General features: G+C 40.6%; 1 protein-coding gene across 4 annotated transcripts in view; it reads right to left on the bottom strand.

Annotated features, from left to right (window-relative positions):
* FNDC3A (fibronectin type III domain containing 3A) overlaps positions 1-18,471 on the bottom strand; it is a 112,140-nt gene that overhangs the window by 20,062 nt on the left and 73,607 nt on the right. For all 4 annotated transcript variants that reach the window (XM_064714873.1, XM_064714865.1, XM_064714881.1 and 1 more), the window contains 7 exons: positions 14,010-14,167; positions 12,774-12,833; positions 8,693-8,831; positions 8,185-8,238; positions 7,449-7,573; positions 4,063-4,237; positions 3,372-3,458 (listed from right to left, as the gene is read on the bottom strand). In XM_064714873.1, the coding sequence (XP_064570943.1) occupies positions 3,372-3,458; positions 4,063-4,237; positions 7,449-7,573; positions 8,185-8,238; positions 8,693-8,831; positions 12,774-12,833; positions 14,010-14,167 (798 nt within the window). The remainder of the gene's footprint in view (positions 1-3,371; positions 3,459-4,062; positions 4,238-7,448; positions 7,574-8,184; positions 8,239-8,692; positions 8,832-12,773; positions 12,834-14,009; positions 14,168-18,471) is intronic.

Below are 18,471 nucleotides of genomic sequence, written 5' to 3'. Positions count from 1 at the left end.
AACATAACATTTGCTTCTCCTTTATGTTCCATGAATGCGTGAACAGACTTCTGTTTATTGTTTTGCTAATAAAAATAGGGTATAAACATTGGAGTTTATTTTAATGAGAAACTTAGGATGTTTAAGCAACTATACATTTACTAGTAATGAGTATAAATCATGTGTAGTATTACTTTCAAAGGAAGACTATGTTCATGTCCTGCAAAAGCTAGTTTCAAGAGAAGTAGCTACTCTTTAGTTCATGTGTAGCCATAATAGTGCTAGAAACATACTGTATATTTGAAATTATTTAAATACTAAGTTATGCAAAAATCGCAACAAAATCATATTCAGAAGTGCAAAATATCATCTGAAAAGGAGTACTTACATGCTTTAGTGTTAACTCAAAACAAATCAACCAATGCTTAAACTATTGCCACTCATATTGCAAAGAGAAGCTGTTCTTCAATAGTTCCCAATTCTTCCTTAAGTATTTTACTTAGTATTCTTCCTTAGTATTTTAGGTATATGTGTGACAACAGCTATCAATATTTTTCACTTGCAGACAGATGAGGTTATTCTGACTCTGCCTCAAATTCCACCAGAAGAAGTGTAAATTGAATATTAGGAAAAATTCCTTCACAGGAAGAGCAGTCAATCATTGGCAAGGCTGCTCAGGGAAGTGGTTGAGTCATCACCCCTGGAGGTATTTTAAAGACGTGCAGATATGTTGCTTAGGGACGTGGTTTAGTGCTGGGTTTAAGAGTTGGACTTGATCTTACAGGTCTTCTTCAACCTAAATGATTCTGCAATTCATACTGTCAGACATGTCTTCAGCTTTGTTCCAAAACCCAAGCAAAGACTCAAGAGTAACTGAGAACATAGAATAGCCCAGGCTGGAAGGGACCTGAAAGATCATCTGGTTCAACCCTTCAGGGGCAAGTGAGCCTAGAGGAGATTATCTAACACACTCTCCAGTCACATCTTGAAATCATCCAGTGGTGAGGATTCCAGTACATTTCTAGGGAGGTTGTTCTAGTGATTACATCTCACTGTAAGAAGAAAATTTCTTTCCTCTACCAAGATGAAACCCCTTCCAGTGCACCTTGCAACTCCTGCCCCCTGCCATCTCAAGGGGGCTTCCTGTGAAGGGAGAACCTCCCTCCTCTCTGTAGGTCAGGCTTTAGGTACTGGCAAACTGTGATGAGGTCCCTCTCAGGCTTCTCCAATGAGCAAATACGTAATTCCTTTAGACTTTCATTAAAGGGCAGGTTCTCCAGCCCTTTTATAATTTTTGTGACTCTCCTTTGGACCAACTCCCACTCTGCCTGTCTTTTGTGAATTGTGCAGATCAGAACTGGACACAGTTCTCCAGGCATGATCTGACACAAGCTGAATACAGGGAAGATCTCTTATCTCTGCTAGCAAGGCCACTGCTGAGTCAGCCCAGGATCCAGTTTGCCTGAAGGTCCCTTTCAGCAAGGTTGCCCCAAGCCTAAAGTGGGCTCCTTGTTTATTCCAGCCCAGGTGCAGAACTTGGCACTTGTCTTTGCTGAACTTCATACTGTTTTTGCTACCTCACTCTTCTAGCCTGTCCAGGTGTTTCTGTAAGATAGCTTTGCCATCTGATGTGTTCATCTGACCACTCTGTGTGGTGTCACCAGCAAACTTGCTGAGGGTGCTTTCAATCCCCTCCTCAAGATCAGTTGTGAAAATGAACAGCATGGGGCCTCCTATCCCTAGGAGCTCCTAATTCAGACAGGCTGCCAGACTGACTAGAAACCATTGATCACCACCCTCTGAGCGTGGCCTGTTGGCCAGTTTTCTATTTGTCTCACGTACCACCTATCCAGTTTGTGTCTTGCCAATTTGGCCAGGGAGAAGGCTGTAGGAAACTGCTGAATGCTTGCTGAAGTTCAGGTAAAGAACATCCCCTGATCTCCTTGGACCAACTGGAAGTGTTACCTTGATGTAGGACATGATCAGTCTAGTCAGCCATCATTTACTTTTGGTGTAGGCTATTCCCAACTGCCTGCTTTGTCTGGTTTGTAGTATTTCCTAGGAAGCCTTTTCCATTTATTTTCCAGGGACTGAAGTAAGATTAATGGGTCTGTAGCTCCCTGGGTCCTCTTTTGGGCCCCTCTTGTAGATGGGGGGTATTACATTTGCCCTCTTTCAGACATGAGGGATATCCCTTGACCTGCACAACTTTTCAAATGTTATAGATAGGAGTCTTGCAGCAATGTCAGCCACTTCTCTTAAGATCCACATACGGACTGTGCCCTTCCAAGACAGCAAACTCCAGCCTTGTCACAGCTACCTTATTGATGCAATCACCTTTCTAAAGTCCTGTACCTTCTCGGTGATATTTTTCATGGAGAACTCCTCACAGCACAGACTTCTTCCTCTGCTTGTTGCTGCTTCTTAGTCAGGGCTCCTTCAAAGCTCTCCCTGACTGAAAAGCCCACCCCCTTTTGTCCTAGTTGCCTTCACGAGCCACAGCTGCTGCCCAATTAAGGACTTTGCAGTTGTAGCCCATTTAGAACAACTAGGATTGGGGCACAGCCACTTACACAATACAGATATTTACTAGGACTCCTACTATACCTTATGCTGTGATCTGGGGTCCAGTTATGCTGGTAAGGCAGAGGCAAAGAAGATACTGAGAACTTCTGCTTTATTGGCATTACTAACTTGCCTCTTTGCCTTGTTTAGGAATGGCCTCTGTATGTATTCCTTGAGCTTCTACTTCTCACATATCTGAAGAAGCATTTTATGTCATTCTTGTTATCTTTGGCCAATTTCAGTTCTAGTTGACCCTAAGCTTTCTTTACTTCAAGTCTGCCTGTCCTGGCGAAGTTCTTGTAGTCCTTGGTGGCTATTTGATCACCTTCCTAGGGCCAGTATGCTTCTTTCTACCTTTTAACCACACCCAAAAGCTCATAGTTTGGCCAATTCTTCCCAAACTAGAAGTTCAGCCCTCAAGCTTATTAGAACAGGCTCTGCACCACAGTAATATGGATGACTTCCTAACAATTTTTTTTTAATCAAGGCTGCTCCTTACCCAAACACCTCCATTGTGTTTACTATCAAAGAACCCATAGCTACAATAAGTAATATCACCCATGAACATGAAGCAAATCAGCCAAATAAAAACCCCTGGCTGTTAAGAACATGTACTTTTAACTTGGAATTTCAAGACACCTGCAACTGTGTTATACCCTTGCAGAGGTTCTTATTGCTTCAGCAGAAAAAATAATCAGGTGTTCAGCTGACAGTTTTAAGAGATTGAAATTGTGAGAAACTATTCTTTTTTCCTTAAAAAAGGCCCTCCCCACTTCTGAGTCAATCTCAAACTTGTCCGGTGTCCAAACATATGAAAAAAATCTTACCCTAAATTTATATTTTGTACTACGCCTCAAATTCTTCACCGTGTAGGTAAGATCATCACCATCATATTTTGGCTTGAAACCATATCCCTGCAGAATTAAAGAGGATTATTTGAAACATTATCTTTGCATACCAGAGGATCTAACATACTTCATACAAATAAATTACTGTTTCAAACTGTAATTATTATGCTTCTCTGACAAAATAATAAGAGCACCTTCATTGTGCAAACGAAATTTTTTTTAAAGCAGTGCAAATTCATTAACCATTTTCCAATCAGGAGAGGAAAAAACATCAGTAAGAAAGACATATACAGTGCCACTGGAAATTTTACCTAACACTTTCAAAGGGTAGAACAATACTGATTTTAAAGCAAATGTTGTTAGTCTGAAATGAATCCAGAGGGACCATACTTCATGATGCAATTGCTTTGCTCCAGCTCTTACAAGGCTTAACTTGCACACACAGATTCACAAATTTATAACCAATTTAAAAGTCTTTGCTGAAATGGGGCTTAATAACACTAAACACAATTAAAAGAAGAAAGCTAGGTGGCCTGGCCACAGCAATGACAAGTCATTAGCTTAATTTCAGAAAATACAATTCCTTGTAGAATATTCTAGCAAAAATAATCATTGCTACACTAATACAATAATGTATCAAACATAGTGAGAATAAGTATTCTAAACTTACTGAGTTCTCATCCTCCATCTCTAATATATATGAGATTCCTTCATCTGATGGTGTTCCTGAGGGTTTTGTCCATTGAAGGGATAACCAAGTAACTCCAGCATTAATCAGCAAAGGACTTGCTGGTGTGGTTGGGGCAGTGCCTGAGGTATGATACAGGACTTCTTCACTAAAATCACTGTTTAAAACAGACAGTATGTAAACTAACTAGACACAATAATTAATAGCTAAAAACCAAAATTCTTACTAAATACAGCTATGACAGTTTCTTGGATATATGCACAATGGAAATTGCAAGCTCTTATATGCATACTTGCCCATGAGTCGGTCAGTAACAAAATATCTGAACAAGGTTAACATGTTCATAATTGAAAGATTCCTTTGTATGATATAATTAAAATGTTTTGCTAGCCAAAACGTTTTGCTTTTTCATATTAACTCAGTATTCTAAAACACTAAAGCTCTATATGCAATAATATACTAACACCACAGTGTCCTTCCTTTTCAAAGTGAAAACATGAAGGCATAAAAACATTTAGGCAAGACTTCAAAACAAACTTTGCTGATGTGTTCTGAGCTTACTATGGTTTCTCTAGAGATCCATAAAATAATAGAACAGTCTCATTCAGTGGTGAGCTACTTTTAGAGATGATAAAAATGAAAGTCTTATTGCAGAAAAAGAAGTAGAGTGTATACCTGTAAATCTCCTGACACAACTGTTACCCTTATCTGATTGAGATTAGAATCACCTTGTGGTGAAAATACAAATTACATATAAAGAGCTACTGTGAAACAGGGGGATGCAAAAGTCAGTGAACAGGTAGCATGCTTGCCCAGATAGCCTGACATGCATCCAGCTACACTAAAAAGGCCCACCTGCTCTGAGCTGGCTTTGCTGCTTTACATCAGATCTGAAGAATCACAAGCCTAAAGCCAGTCTAGTTTTTTTAACCATATGAAACTAATTTAAAAAATGTAATTTTAAACTAAAATCTTAGGATTACCTAAGTAACTATCAGGAAGCCCTGAAAATAAAACCCTCAGTGTAGCTTAAACAAAGATACCAGTAAAATATCTCATGTGTTTTGAACCCCACTTGTCTGAAAAATCTCAATAAAAAGATAACTCAATTTCAATTTCTCTCTTACTCTACCTATATTATAGTGATGCACATGTTATCTTTTTGGTCTGCATTGAGGTATTTTTTGGCATTTAAAGGAAAAAAATCTTACAGACAGCATATTATCAAGAGTGTTGACAGCACAGAAAACAAAGATATTGTCTGTGAGGACTGCCAAAGAGACGTGCAGCAAGAAGGGAAAAAGTAAAAAACAAGAGAAAACTTCCAAATTTGTGGGAACAGTAGTTTATTTTCTTGTAAGAAGTTACAAGCAAGAAAACTTCTGGAATGGAAATCAGGTGATACCTACAATATATTTACTAAAAAAATTAAAATTTTATAGGGAGCCTGAAGAAAGCATGAAGAGAGGTTAGATACAAATAGTATGTGTAACTCTTTTCAAAACAAACTATTGAAGGAGTCACCTTACAAGCAGATATAAGGTAAAAAACCCCACATCTTAAAAAGATTTCATCTCTAAACTTGCCTGAACCACTCCAAAATACACCAAAATGCACTAAGAGTTCCAGCCATAGTCATATTTGAATAACTATTAAACAATTCCCTCAGAAGTACAGTACTATCTCTGAAAAAAAAAATTATTTTTCCAGTTTTCTTTAACCATTATTTCATGTAGGTTAGAATTAAATTTAAACATTATTAACTTAGAGATAAAATATCTGTTCTTCTTGGTAAAATTCTTTAGACAAAATTCTGTCTCCAGATGCCTAATGTTCTCAACACTCTTCATAAGGGATAAACAGGCACTCTACACTAATAAATATTATTTCAAGAGACTTCTTAATTAAATAATACCACAAAGACAATAAAGCACATCTTCACAAGGCTATGAAATACTGATTTAAAAATCTATTCAGTGTGATTAGTTTAAGAAGGGTACTTAACCAATCAGTGTCTTCAAAGCTTACGCTGGAGGAATCTGTAATATGTGCAGCTATTCCTACAGGGTACAGCTACACTCAGATGTAAAAGGGGGACAGGAAGAGAGCCCAAGCACTGGATCCTGCTTAACTGCCAGCTCCCTCCCTGTCTTTATTTTTAACAGTTCCAACTGAATCTCAACAAGACAAACTCCAGGAGCAACTCCAGAGAATAATTAATTCCAGGAACATCATCCAGAAGTTAGTAATGTAATAAAGACTACTGGAGCACACCAAAAGTCATTCTAGTCACTACAGTGTCCTCTGACAACAGCACAAAGCAGGTACTTAAGAAAAGACATAGGAACAGGCACCTTATGCAATGCATTCCCTGAGTACCCTCCAAAGCTTCCTTACTTAGCTTCAGATCCTCTGAGCCAGCTGTATTTTTCACATACCAAATAGTCTGCAGCAAATTCCTTCTGCCCTGCATGAATTATGACCCTGAGTCTGGCTCCCTACTCTTTACACTGTCCTTTAACACTGGCCAGTGAGGCAGTGTTCCTTCAAGCACCTCCTTCTGCCAGATAAAGGAAACATGGCACACATCCTCTATCTCATGCTATAAGACCACTTTAGGGAGCTGCAGCAGACTGTTCATAATATTTGAATTTATAAAAGAAACACAAAAAGCAATTTTGGTGGTGAGAGAAGCTTCATTTTTATGCCCCACAGGAGCTCAAGGTCCAAGTGCTACTAGGTAGCATGGACGCCAGGAGTCTGCTGTAGACGAGATGAGCTCTGGCAGTGTGATTGTTAGCCAGATGCATCTACTTTGCCTGATCACCAAGAAGCCCACTCAAGAACTAATGCACCCAGAAATGTAAGCATAACTTCACAAAACATTTTTTTCCCAAGTTCTTACTTGTATTCTCCACTGAAGTTGCATGTCATTAATTCAAAAATTCAAAACAAAGTTTGGTGCTCTATAACATCTGAAAAGTAGTAATTAAAAGCATGAACCACATATCCTAAGCATTGATAATAAGGGCTAGAACTTCCAAAGAATTCTTTGATATGGCAATGTCATATTCTATCTGTTTCCCAGGGTAATAGGAGACTAACAGACAGATGAGAGGACAATATCCCAATAGCACAAAGGCTATCTGCAAAAAGAATAATCCAATCACATACTGTGATTTAACTAAGCAGTTGGACTAGATGATCACTCTAGATCTCTTCCAACTGAAATATTATATATTTTATATTCCTTTTCAGACCATTTGGACAAAAGACCTTTTTCTTTAAATGCCACCACATGTTTTTCCTAAAGTAGCACACACATGGATGCATATGCTTTCTGTATTTAGGTATGTAATAGCATTTACCTCATTCCCATGTCATTTTTGGCTGCTAGCCTAAAGGTGTACCCCATTGCTGGTGATAGTTTAGTGATCCTGTACTGCTTCTGTTGACCGTAATAACACTGGCAAAACTCTCCATTTCCTTTTCCCTAAAAAGTAATAAGTTAATCATATTATTGACCTTAATACATATGCATCCATCAATTAAAGTACATACAAACATGAAGTAAAATTCTTTTCTGAAATTAAATATAACTCAAGAATCTCCATATGGTGAGGCAGTAGCATATGAAACTTTGTACTAAATTAGCAGTTTTTTCCTTCCTTTCCATTTCCCAGCTCCTTGGGGCTGAAAGAATAAAAGCCATGAATATACTGCACCTCTACCATCTCAGGATAGCTGTCCAGGTAGAGACTGTAAGATCATTGCAGGGCCATAGTTGACCCACCCACTTATTAAAAAAGAATGACTGCTACAAGAGAATGACCTTTCCATGTCAGCTCTTGAATATGGTATTGGACTATGAGTGAAAAAGCCACTATTAAGAATGGCAGAATCATGCAATTAAGACACTTTTATTTTATATCCCCCGAAAAAAATCACTGAGCAGTAACTGTAATTTAATTGCTTCAGGAATTACATTATTGTCACATGCCTCTAATCAGAAATCTTAATTTTCACATAACTTAATGTGCACAGTCACATACAGCTGCTTAAAAAAACCAGAAGACTAAAAATACAATAGAATAACTTGCTTACTTCATCCCATTCTAAAAGGTAACTGTGGATTTTGGAACCATTATCACAAGATGCCTGTAACAGGAAAACAAGGAAATTAGAATTCTGACTCGATACAAGACCTCTTAAAATGCATGTATGGACTAAACCATAAGAAGAACAGTGGAAGACAAGTAATGCTCCCCTTATACAATTGTTTCACTTGCCAAGACATTCCTAGTTTAGTCGCCATACAACAAATGCCTGTTCCATGTTTATGGTTTTTTTCCTAATTTAGTCCTTGAAATGCATTGGGTACTGCACTCAGTAATTTTAACTTGAAAGACTCCTGCTTTTCTGTGAATTCTTCTCTTTTTACTCAAGTCCACACTTAACCCAGTAAATCTATTTCCAATCAGGGAACTGTGACTCAAATTAATAAGTCTGACAAAAATTTTCAGTTTCAATAAAAGGATATTTTATTGATAAATCCACAACAATTCTGATGAGTTTAAAGTATTTCTTTTAAAGGCTGTAAAGCAATCCTTACCTTCCACTGAAGAGTAAGAGAATTTTTGGTCCGATTAGTTATCCTGGGCAGATTTGGAGCATCAGGTTCACAACTTGCTGTGGTAAAACTCTCTGTTTCTGAAGGGCTCCCCTTTACACAGTTGCATTCTACTTGGACTCTAAAGTAAAAGAGAGTCAATAACATTTTGCTTCAAAATCTGTATAGTTTCCAAAGAAAACCAAGCATTTGAAATTAAGTTGCTGCCTTGCTGCTTCATTATTAAAATATCACTGTTATAAATAAATAACTGGGGGAAACATCTTGGTCAATAAAAGCAATAAGAAAGAAAAGAGTTCTTTACTTCGGATGTACATCATTACCATTGGTCGGCTTTAGTCTCACAATTATATTTGAAATATGTCTGTTATTAGCTGTACTTTGGTTGGAAAATAATGGTAGCATTTTGCAGGCTCATTATCTGTTGTAGAGACATAAACTTATATTATGAATAGTTCTTCTGCAAGTGCTTTCGTCAGATGAGCACAACGAAGCTGTTGATGTATTTTCAGAGTATCCTCTGCACTCAAATGAGTGTCCTGCTGAGTGTGTTCACCTTGTCCTTTCCTTTAGTAAGGCTATGAATTAGCTCTCCACATACTTCAAGAGTGAATTTTGCTTCTGTCTCAAAGAGATATGGCTTGTTTTTCAAAAGGCTTGTCTCCGAAAGGAAATACATGACGATCGTCTGGTCTGCCCCTGTCCCCCAAGCCGTGCAGCCATGTCTTGCCTCTTCTTTGGGTCAATGGCACATTACTTTCTTCTTATTCATCTGCTCCTTTGGGAAAAAACCCAAGCCAAAACTCTCCAAAAAACCCATTCCTCTGACTATCAATGTAAGATCTGAGTTGTCAGCTTAAGAAGATACAAAAATCCTGATAATTTTTTGATGCATGAACAGCAAATCACAGTAAATCTGGCTTTAAAGATTTCACAAACAGAGAGAAGACATTCAAACAGTGACTAAAGTTGAACACAAAGTTGTTTGTGCTTGTATATAATTGCAAGGATGTAATATGTCAATTATCTTGGTGGTTGAGTCGTTCCAGTCTTTGTTGATTTTCTGCAGTGTTCATACTGGCAGAATTCTGTTTAGGAAGAGCTTGGATGGCCAAGCCACTGATTCTCATGTTCTGTCTACAAACAACCAGAATTAAGCAAGAAACAATATGAATGCAGCCTGATAGAAGAGCACTTACAAAAAAATTAATTCTATGCACTGACCCTAATGCTCCACGAATTTTTGACTTCAACTTTGTTGGATAAAATATACCTAAAAACACTAAAAACAGGAACAAAATCACAGGTAAACACTTCCATAGGAAAGAGCTTAGAGCCAACTTACCATTCATCCTTCTCCTGACCTTGTGCTCCAGGCAATATAGGGGCTCAAATTAAATGAGGGGTGTGATAAAAACAGACCAACCCTCTTCTGCTTTACGTTTGACAACCAAGACAACACACTGGAAAACAGCTCTGGGAGATGTAGACCCCTTCACACCTTCAAGTGGGAACCTAGCTCTCCTAACTTGAGCAAATGTCAAAAAGGCTATTGTACAAGGCAAATCCTACCCTAAATTCGATGTGGAAGGAGGCAGAACATTGTTAACTGGGACCCTTCTGTTCCCTGTGCTTCCTGCTAGCTGCCTCTAAATTGCTTCCCTTGATCAGTACACAGGGATCCTGGGGTTCTCCACACAGTCAAGAGAGGCAGGACATTCAGTCATGCCTAAGAAGGTACTCTACACTTGCCATTACCACCTGAAAAGGCACTTCTTTTAAGGAGGCCTTCATTTCTGCCTTCACAATGTTATTTCTTTGTAAACTGCTGTATTCACACTATTTTTTTTTCAACCAAGCATCACAGAGTAGTTTGGGCTGGAAGAGACCTTTAAAGGTCAACTTGTCCAAACTCTCCTGCAATAAACAGAAAAACATCTTTAACTAGATCAGGCTGCTTAGAGCCCTGCCCAATCTCTCCCTGAATGGTTTCCAGGGATGGGGCATACACCATCTCTGGGCGAGCTATTCGTCTTTTACCACCCTCAGTGCAAAAAATTACCTCCATATATCTAGTCTAAATCTACCCTCTTTTAGTTCTAAACTATTATCTCTTGTGCTATCACAACAGGCCCTACTAAAATATCTGTCTCCATCTTTCTCACAGGCCCCCTTTAAGTACTGAGATTTTTCCAGGCTGAACAACTTTTGTGGCCCTCCTCCAGAGCTACTCTAGCAGGTGACCATCCTTCTCATGATGGGGATCCCAGTGCTAAACATGGGACTACACACGGGTGGAGAGCAGAAGGGCAGAACCACCTCCCTCACCCTGCTGGCCACGCTCTTTTTGACGCTGCCCAGGACACAACTGGCTTTTTGGGCTGCAAGTGCACATTTTCAGGTCGTGCCCAGCTCTCTATCCACTAGTACCACCGCATCCTTCTTGGTAGGGCTGCTCTCAATTCCTTTATCCTGCAGCCTGTGTTGATACCAGGGCTGCCCAGACCCAAGGGCAGCACCTTGCACTTGGCCTCATTGAACCTCATGAGGTTCCCGTGGCCTCACTGCTCAAGCTTGTCCAGGTCTCTCTGGATGGCATCCCATCCTCCAGGTGTGTCAACTGCACCACTTGGTGGCTGAGACTGCAACTGCTTGGTGTTTTCTGCTGGAAGCTCACTCAATCCCACTGTCCATGTCACTGATGAAGATATTCAAGAGCAGCAGTCCAAGACAGGCCCCTGTGGGACACCACTTGGTGTCACTAATCTCCATCTGGACATTCCATTGACCGCTATTCTGTGAATGTGACTGACCAAACAACTCCTGATCCACCGTGAAGGATGTGTGGGACCATCTCAAAGGTCTTACAGAAGTCCAGACAGCTAACATCTGCAGACTCCTTGTCCATTGAATACAAGTCACTTGTTCATAGGCCACTTGGTTCTTCAGGCAGGACTTGCCCTTGGTGAAGCTGTGCTGGCTGTCCCAAATCACATCCTTGTCCTTCATGCGCCTCAGCATGGCTTTTAGAAGGATCTGTTCTATGATCTTCCCACACACAGAAGTGAGGCTGACAGGTTGGTAGTTCCCACAGTCTTCCTTCCTAACCTTTGAAAAAATTGGTGCAGTGTTTTCCTTTTTCAAGGCACACAGGACTTCACCTGGTTGCCATGATGGAGAGTGGCTTGGCAACTACATTAGCTAAGTCCCTCAGGACTCTGGGATAAATCTCATCTGATGCAGACTTATGCAGGTTCCTCAGATGGTCTCAGACCTGATCTTCTCTCACTGTGGAGGGACTTGCCTTCCTCAGTCCCTGTCCTGCTGCCCATCCACTGGAGAGGTGTGAGAAAAGAAGTCGCCAGTGAAGGCTAAGGCCAAAAGGTTAAGTACCTCAGCCTCTTCCTCACAGTTACCAGTTTTCCAGTTGTGCTCGTTTGGCAGGATACACTTTCTCTGACCTTTGTTTCTGGCTGACAAAGCTATACAAGCCTTGAGTCTTTGCATCCCTTGCCAAGTTCAGCTCCAGATGACCCTCTAATGTTTAAAAAAAAGAGGGAAGAATGACACCTAACCACATCTTCCAAATCCTCTGCTATTTCTTCTGACCTACTGAAGTAGTCAATTCTGCTAGAAGGGCAGAACTACACTGAGCTGGGGGCACATTTTTGTCACGCATATGGGGTCAGGTTTTCTGATCTCCAGGAGCCAAGCAAAAGAGCAAGATATGACTTTCAGGTGGCCAAGCAGGGGGCATCTTCCAGGGCAAGGTACTTTGCTGCTTGTGGATAATTGAAAAGCAGCATCTGTGCCTGGCTCCAAGGACAGAAAAAAGTGACTGTGCTAGCATAAAGAAAAGACCATGAATGTGGAATGAATGTACACCAATCTTGTCTTATATTGTCCAAAATGGACTGAGCGGTCAGCGAAGTCAAAAATGTTGATTGTGACTCAAAAGATGGTGAGAAGTTTTTAAGACCATCTCTGAAGACTTAGGCAAATACACAATGAAACTACTAAAACATTTCCACTGAATTTAATGAAGAGAAAGTGAGATACTCACTTTGCATGGTAATCAGTTGCTGGCCTGAGATCATTTACAGTAACTTTATTTTCTTCTCCACTGGAAAGAGATACAAGTTTGTTTTAAAGACTGCTTCAGAATTTCACACATTTATAAAAAAAGACATTTATCATCTAACTCAACATACCTTCTATGAAATGTATTTGCTAAGAGTTTGTCTTTTGCTAAATATAGCAATGTGTAAATGCATTTATCTCTGAATTTTAGAGGTTTCTTGTGTTATTCCTGTTCTTTTGCCCTGGTGGTTTCGAGGCACTTTTTTGTTTGCTGCTTTCTAAAGAGTAGCAATTATTTTCTTCTTTCCTTAGTAAGACAAGCTGCATGTGCTTCCTTGTATGCTATTACTCAAAAAAAAAACATTGAAGTACTGGAGCACACAGCAGCTCAGCCCAGCCTGGCAAAAACCATGATCTAAAACTCCACCTGACTGCACACACCTACTTGTTAGAGCCTAGGAAACAAAAAAGGCACCAAAATAAGATCTGTTAGTCTGCTTTTGTTGACATCAGCTTATCTTAGCAAAGATAATTTCTCTGCTGCTAGTTTCTTGGATAGGAATACTCAACTTTCAATTGCATGAAATCCATGGAGGGCGACTAAGATAAAACTAGCTAGATACACAGGTTTAAAACTGTTAGAGAACTCTTTATCCTTAATTCTATATTTTACTGTCATATTTCTCCAAATTGCAAAAAAATGACTGAAAACCATTGTGTTAGGAATGAAACAATTGAAGAGTTTTGTTGGCTCTGCTGCTGCTATGAGCTGAGTTCTGTGTGAATTTGCCTTTTTTTTTAATATAATAAGACTGTCTCCTATCAAGATCAATATTAGTGAAGGGAGGGATAACCTTACTGGGAGGAGGAGGAGCATGTGCTGACATAAAATTAACAAACACAATTTATTTTTCTTACTACTTGTATGCCTTACTATGTGAGAACTCAGGGGTGTCTAGTGCAGCTGGTTGAAATACAGCAAAAGTGGCACTAAAATATGCCTCCAACATGTAAAAACAAAATCTTTACATTCCAGTTGATGGCAGAGACTTCAGAATGAATGAAACAAATTCTACTGAAAAAAGGAGCTAATTTCAAACCAGAAGTTTCACAAAACTCCTGATTATTTAACTTTCTGGACAACAAGCAGATTTTTAATGAGGTTTTAAGCCACATATTTCAATGCAGCAGTGGCTAAATAAAAATAGCCAACACCTACATGTACACAGTTTTGTACTTTCCATCTTTTCCAGTACTTGAAATCATCACTTCATAAGTATAAACCTCTGGTGTGTCATTCTTGTCTGTGTCTTCCCCAGTATCACTGGATGGAGGGGACCACATCAGCAGTGCTGTTCTTGCCTGAATATCTGATACCTGTAGAAACACAAAGTTTTGAGATCTCTGCCATTTAAATTCTCTTGTATCTAAATGTTACTTTGCAACAAATGATCAAAGAAGAGAAAGCAAAATCACATACTGTTAGCAAATCAGAGTATTTATACTGACCCAATATCTACTAACTAGTTTTTACAGATGAAATCACGCTGGAAATGCAAGGAATGCAATGAGGAAAACGCAAAGCCAGGCAGGGGGCTGAGGGCAGAGACACCTGTCGGTACATAACGCCACCCAGTGGGCTGCTGAAACAAGGACCAGAGCATGGGCCAGGCACAGGGATGGCAAAGCACATCCCAGGACAGCAGGCACTCCATTAAACCATGCTTCTGGCACCTTTCTCTTGGAATTGACCGGTACCATGACTTTTTTAACACTTTCTTGTGTCTTATGAAATACAGGGAGATGAAGGGATGTTCACAAGGTCCCTGTACATACACATAGAGACAATATCCTGAAGAATTTCTGTGGTCATGTTTGCCTGAGCACCCCACCCAGTGCAAAAAGGCCTGGATAAGAACAGTTGGTGTGACAGAAATAGCAGTATAACCAGTGTGTGTGACCTCTAGCTATCCAACAAGTGGTCCCAGCAGACTAATCATGCTAAAGGGCAATGACCCTCAGGTGGGCTAAATGGAAACAAGAGAATCACAAGGTGCTCCTGAAACAGAGAAGTCATCAGCTTTAGAAGTGCAGAGGTAGCATGAAAATTGGTAATGGGAGAGGTGGGTAAGAGATGCTGGAGAGGAACAGAGCCATGATCAAAATCTGGCCTAACAGTGTGAGAAATTGCCCTGGCAAGCACTGCTGTCTCCATCCAGGCCCGATGGATGCTGTGCACCCCAGTTGGTGCAACAGCATCTTAAGGCACAGCAGGCATGGATTTGCAGCTCAGGTGAGTGCATGTGACCTGGTGGAGAGCCCTCTCAATGGCCTGTGGATTAGCAGACTGTAGGGAACAACAGATTCTAGGGAACAATGCAGTCACTCACAAAGCTATTGAAGCAGCCACGTCTTCCAAAGGAGATACATGACTAGGGGCACCCATACTCCCAAAAGAGTGAGCACTGTCTGAAACCCATATGTGCTGCAAGGGGCTGAGGATGCTCGTATGCTTGAAGGTGAGTGCACAGGTGTGCATGCAGGTTTAGGATCAGTTATGGAAGAATGCCTAGAAATTTGTGGCTGTTCATAAGTATTGCACATCTGCTATTGTGGTTTATATGTTGCACCCTCCTGCTGTTTCCAATAACTTATAAGAGAACTCAAAACACATTTCATTACATGAAATTACTAGTTTTACAATATGATCATAGTGTATGTCTATTTTGGGAATAATTGCTTTTGAAAATCTATTACCAGAGTATCAGAATCAAAAAGCTATCTTGACAACTGGTGCTCTCAAATTGCTACAATCTACTAAAACTAAACTGAATAGGTCAGCTTCAAGAACGAAGCAGAGAGGACATGACTTATTGACAGCAAACAGAAAGGAAGAAAAATCACACTATGTGAGCCTCAGTGTCTTGGAAATAATGTCACTAAACTGTTATGCACTAGCAGAACTGTACATGATATCCTAAAAGGGATCAAATGTTGGTATGACTAAACATGGAAGTTTCTCTTTAAAATCTGGTAAGAAAAATTCCACTACTATCTTGATGCAATCACCAACTAGATTAACACCATCTATAACTGCTGCAGAAAATTCTAGCATTTCTGGAAGTCTCTGGAGTTGTGGGAAGCATCTGACAAAGCTCCCTCCTGGACAATCTTTACCTCACCCTCCTCAGTTGCAGCAAGTGGCAGGAGATCCTGAGGGAAAGAAATTCTCCCTCAGGTTCTCCAAGGACCTACTGTACTTCAGGACTATTAGATTTATTTTAAGATGATCTGTTCCTAGGTTTAGCTACTTTAACAGCTGAATTTTTTCCCTTAGTGTCCAGGCAGTGTCTCTCTTACAACCAGCTGAGCCTACTAATCCTAGCCACCATGGAATTGAACAATAAATCTCTTCCCTTCCTTTTGCAGTTGTTTCTCATGCATTTGGAGACTACTAGCATTTGAGTTTCTCCTCATCTATAAAATGTGATAATTCTCACTGTTCTCCTTATCTCCTACTGATTCACTTTCATTAGTGCTTTGCCCAGAACTGCCCAGAACAGCCCATCTAATACTTTGCTAATGCCAAACTGCCACCTGACAGATTAGATTTCCTTCATACATAGGATATTTTCTACCTCTCTGAGACATAAGGAAAAATAAGTATTTTTGAAGAGCCAAGATTTAAGATCAGAAGAATCCACTACTGTTATGTGCTCTAAGGCACTTGGGAGTGGCTTTTTCAAAAAAACTTGGCATTACTGATTACTTTGTATGCTTATGCAAACAGATGCAATGGATTCTGGTTGCAAGTCTGAACACTATGTGCTTCTGCAAAGCACAGTATAATACTTGGGTCAGGCTCTAGCACTGTGGAAACAAGAGGTGAGCACGTCTTCATTAGCAATCCAGTTTGCCAAAGTGAATCTCCTCATAAAATATGTTACACATGCCTTTTGGGTCAAACAAAAAAACCACTTTTAGCATGTGCAATCTGGACTGCATTCACAGTAACCCAAGATACTTAACTGTGAGTGAGGTGCATCACATGCCATAAGTCCACAAACATACACAGAACCAGAAAATACAATGTTCTCCACAGGGATTTACATGCTGTATAACCAGCCCCCAAATTCACAGCTTTTATTGCCTCTTATTATATATATTCAGCCTTCTGCATCATTCTTCATTTGGCTTTTGCCTTTTCAGGTCTTCTTTCCTGCTTTGTTACTTGGTTAAGAGACATGACAGCTGGTGAAGACTTTGCTCAAACACCAAGGTGCAATCTGCAGAACCACTCCAATTTACATCTGGGTATAAATAATTCAAGACCCCTAAGTAGAAGGCACATCTGGTGTCAGTATCATGTAATCAACTTGACTTAACACTGCCATGTATGAAAGGATGAGGGATCCATATGGGGGAAAGCTAAACAAAGTCAGAAATCCAACAGGAGTTTGGAGGTAGCAAAATTGATGCATCCCATACTGCGTAGAACTGAAAGGTATTTGTGAATGAAAGATCATGACAGAGAACACCACCTGATTTAGATGTGCATCCCTGGACCTGGGCATTGACACATGGGACAGCTCAGGACACGTCACAGCCTTCAGCACTGCTCCTGGCTGTCTGGAGTAGGACATGGTGCAAGCAATGGACACTGTACTGGACAGCACCCTGTATGATCATCTGATTGTATGGCCACCCCACAGCCAGTACTGCCCGTGCCAGCATGGTTCACCCTGGGAACAGAGTACTGATGATCCATCAGCAACCACAATCCTCATAGTAAGTGCTCCAGCCAAAACATTAATAAAAAACCTGCAGGAATATTTCTAATGAGAACTACAAGGAGAAGGTGTGAAAAAAAACAATGTCCTGGTTCATTTCAGGGAAAGTGAGGAAAACATTTCCTTGATGAAACTGCAGGAGGGTGGCTTGAAATCCTGCAAGGCCCAAGTAGGTAACACAGACTCCTATCACATCAGACCACACTCCCCCAAGCTGCAACATCAGCTAGACTTCCATCCTCTCACAGCCCTGACAGTGCCTTGCTTTCCTAAAGCATAAGCCTCCCCAGGTGCTGGAAGCCTGGCTTTCTGCCTTGTGTGCACTCTGAATCTGTAGCAGAGTACCTCTGCCTGTGCTGCCTTCTGAGGCCTGCAGAGATCACTCGTGGCACACAGCTATGTGCAACGACGCTCAAGCAAGAACAAGGTGGGGGGAGGAACCAGGGCGCTTGTCTAAAAGGCACGGGTGGCTGAGGGCAGGAGGAAGTGAAAGAAAACATGGTAAGTACTGGCACTGCTCTGCTTCTTCCTATGTCATCAGCAACACAGCACAAGAACACACCTGTTGATCTGTTCTTCTCACAGTCTCATTCAGAGAGAGTTCAGAGCTCTCCTTGGCAATGCAGTCATTGCTAACATCCCAATTTCAGACAGCTCCCACCTCCCTGCTGCTCAGCCAACAATGACACAGGAGCACTAAAGACATGTCAACCCATCCTGATACTTGGACACAGCAGGACACCAGGTGTTCAGGACACCAGGTGTTCCTCTATACAATCCCTGCTCAGTGCTTTGACAACCACAGAATCACAGAACGGTTGAAGTTGGAAGGGACCCCTGGAGGTTTTCTGCTCCAACTCCCTTGTTTAACCAGGGCCACGTAAAGCCTGC

Source organism: Zonotrichia leucophrys, chromosome 1, assembly GCF_028769735.1.
Source record: "Zonotrichia leucophrys gambelii isolate GWCS_2022_RI chromosome 1, RI_Zleu_2.0, whole genome shotgun sequence".
In the NCBI taxonomy this organism is placed as follows: domain Eukaryota; kingdom Metazoa; phylum Chordata; class Aves; order Passeriformes; family Passerellidae; genus Zonotrichia; species Zonotrichia leucophrys.
Note: the sequence above shows the minus strand (reverse complement) of the source record. Positions and strands in the feature narration are given on the sequence as shown.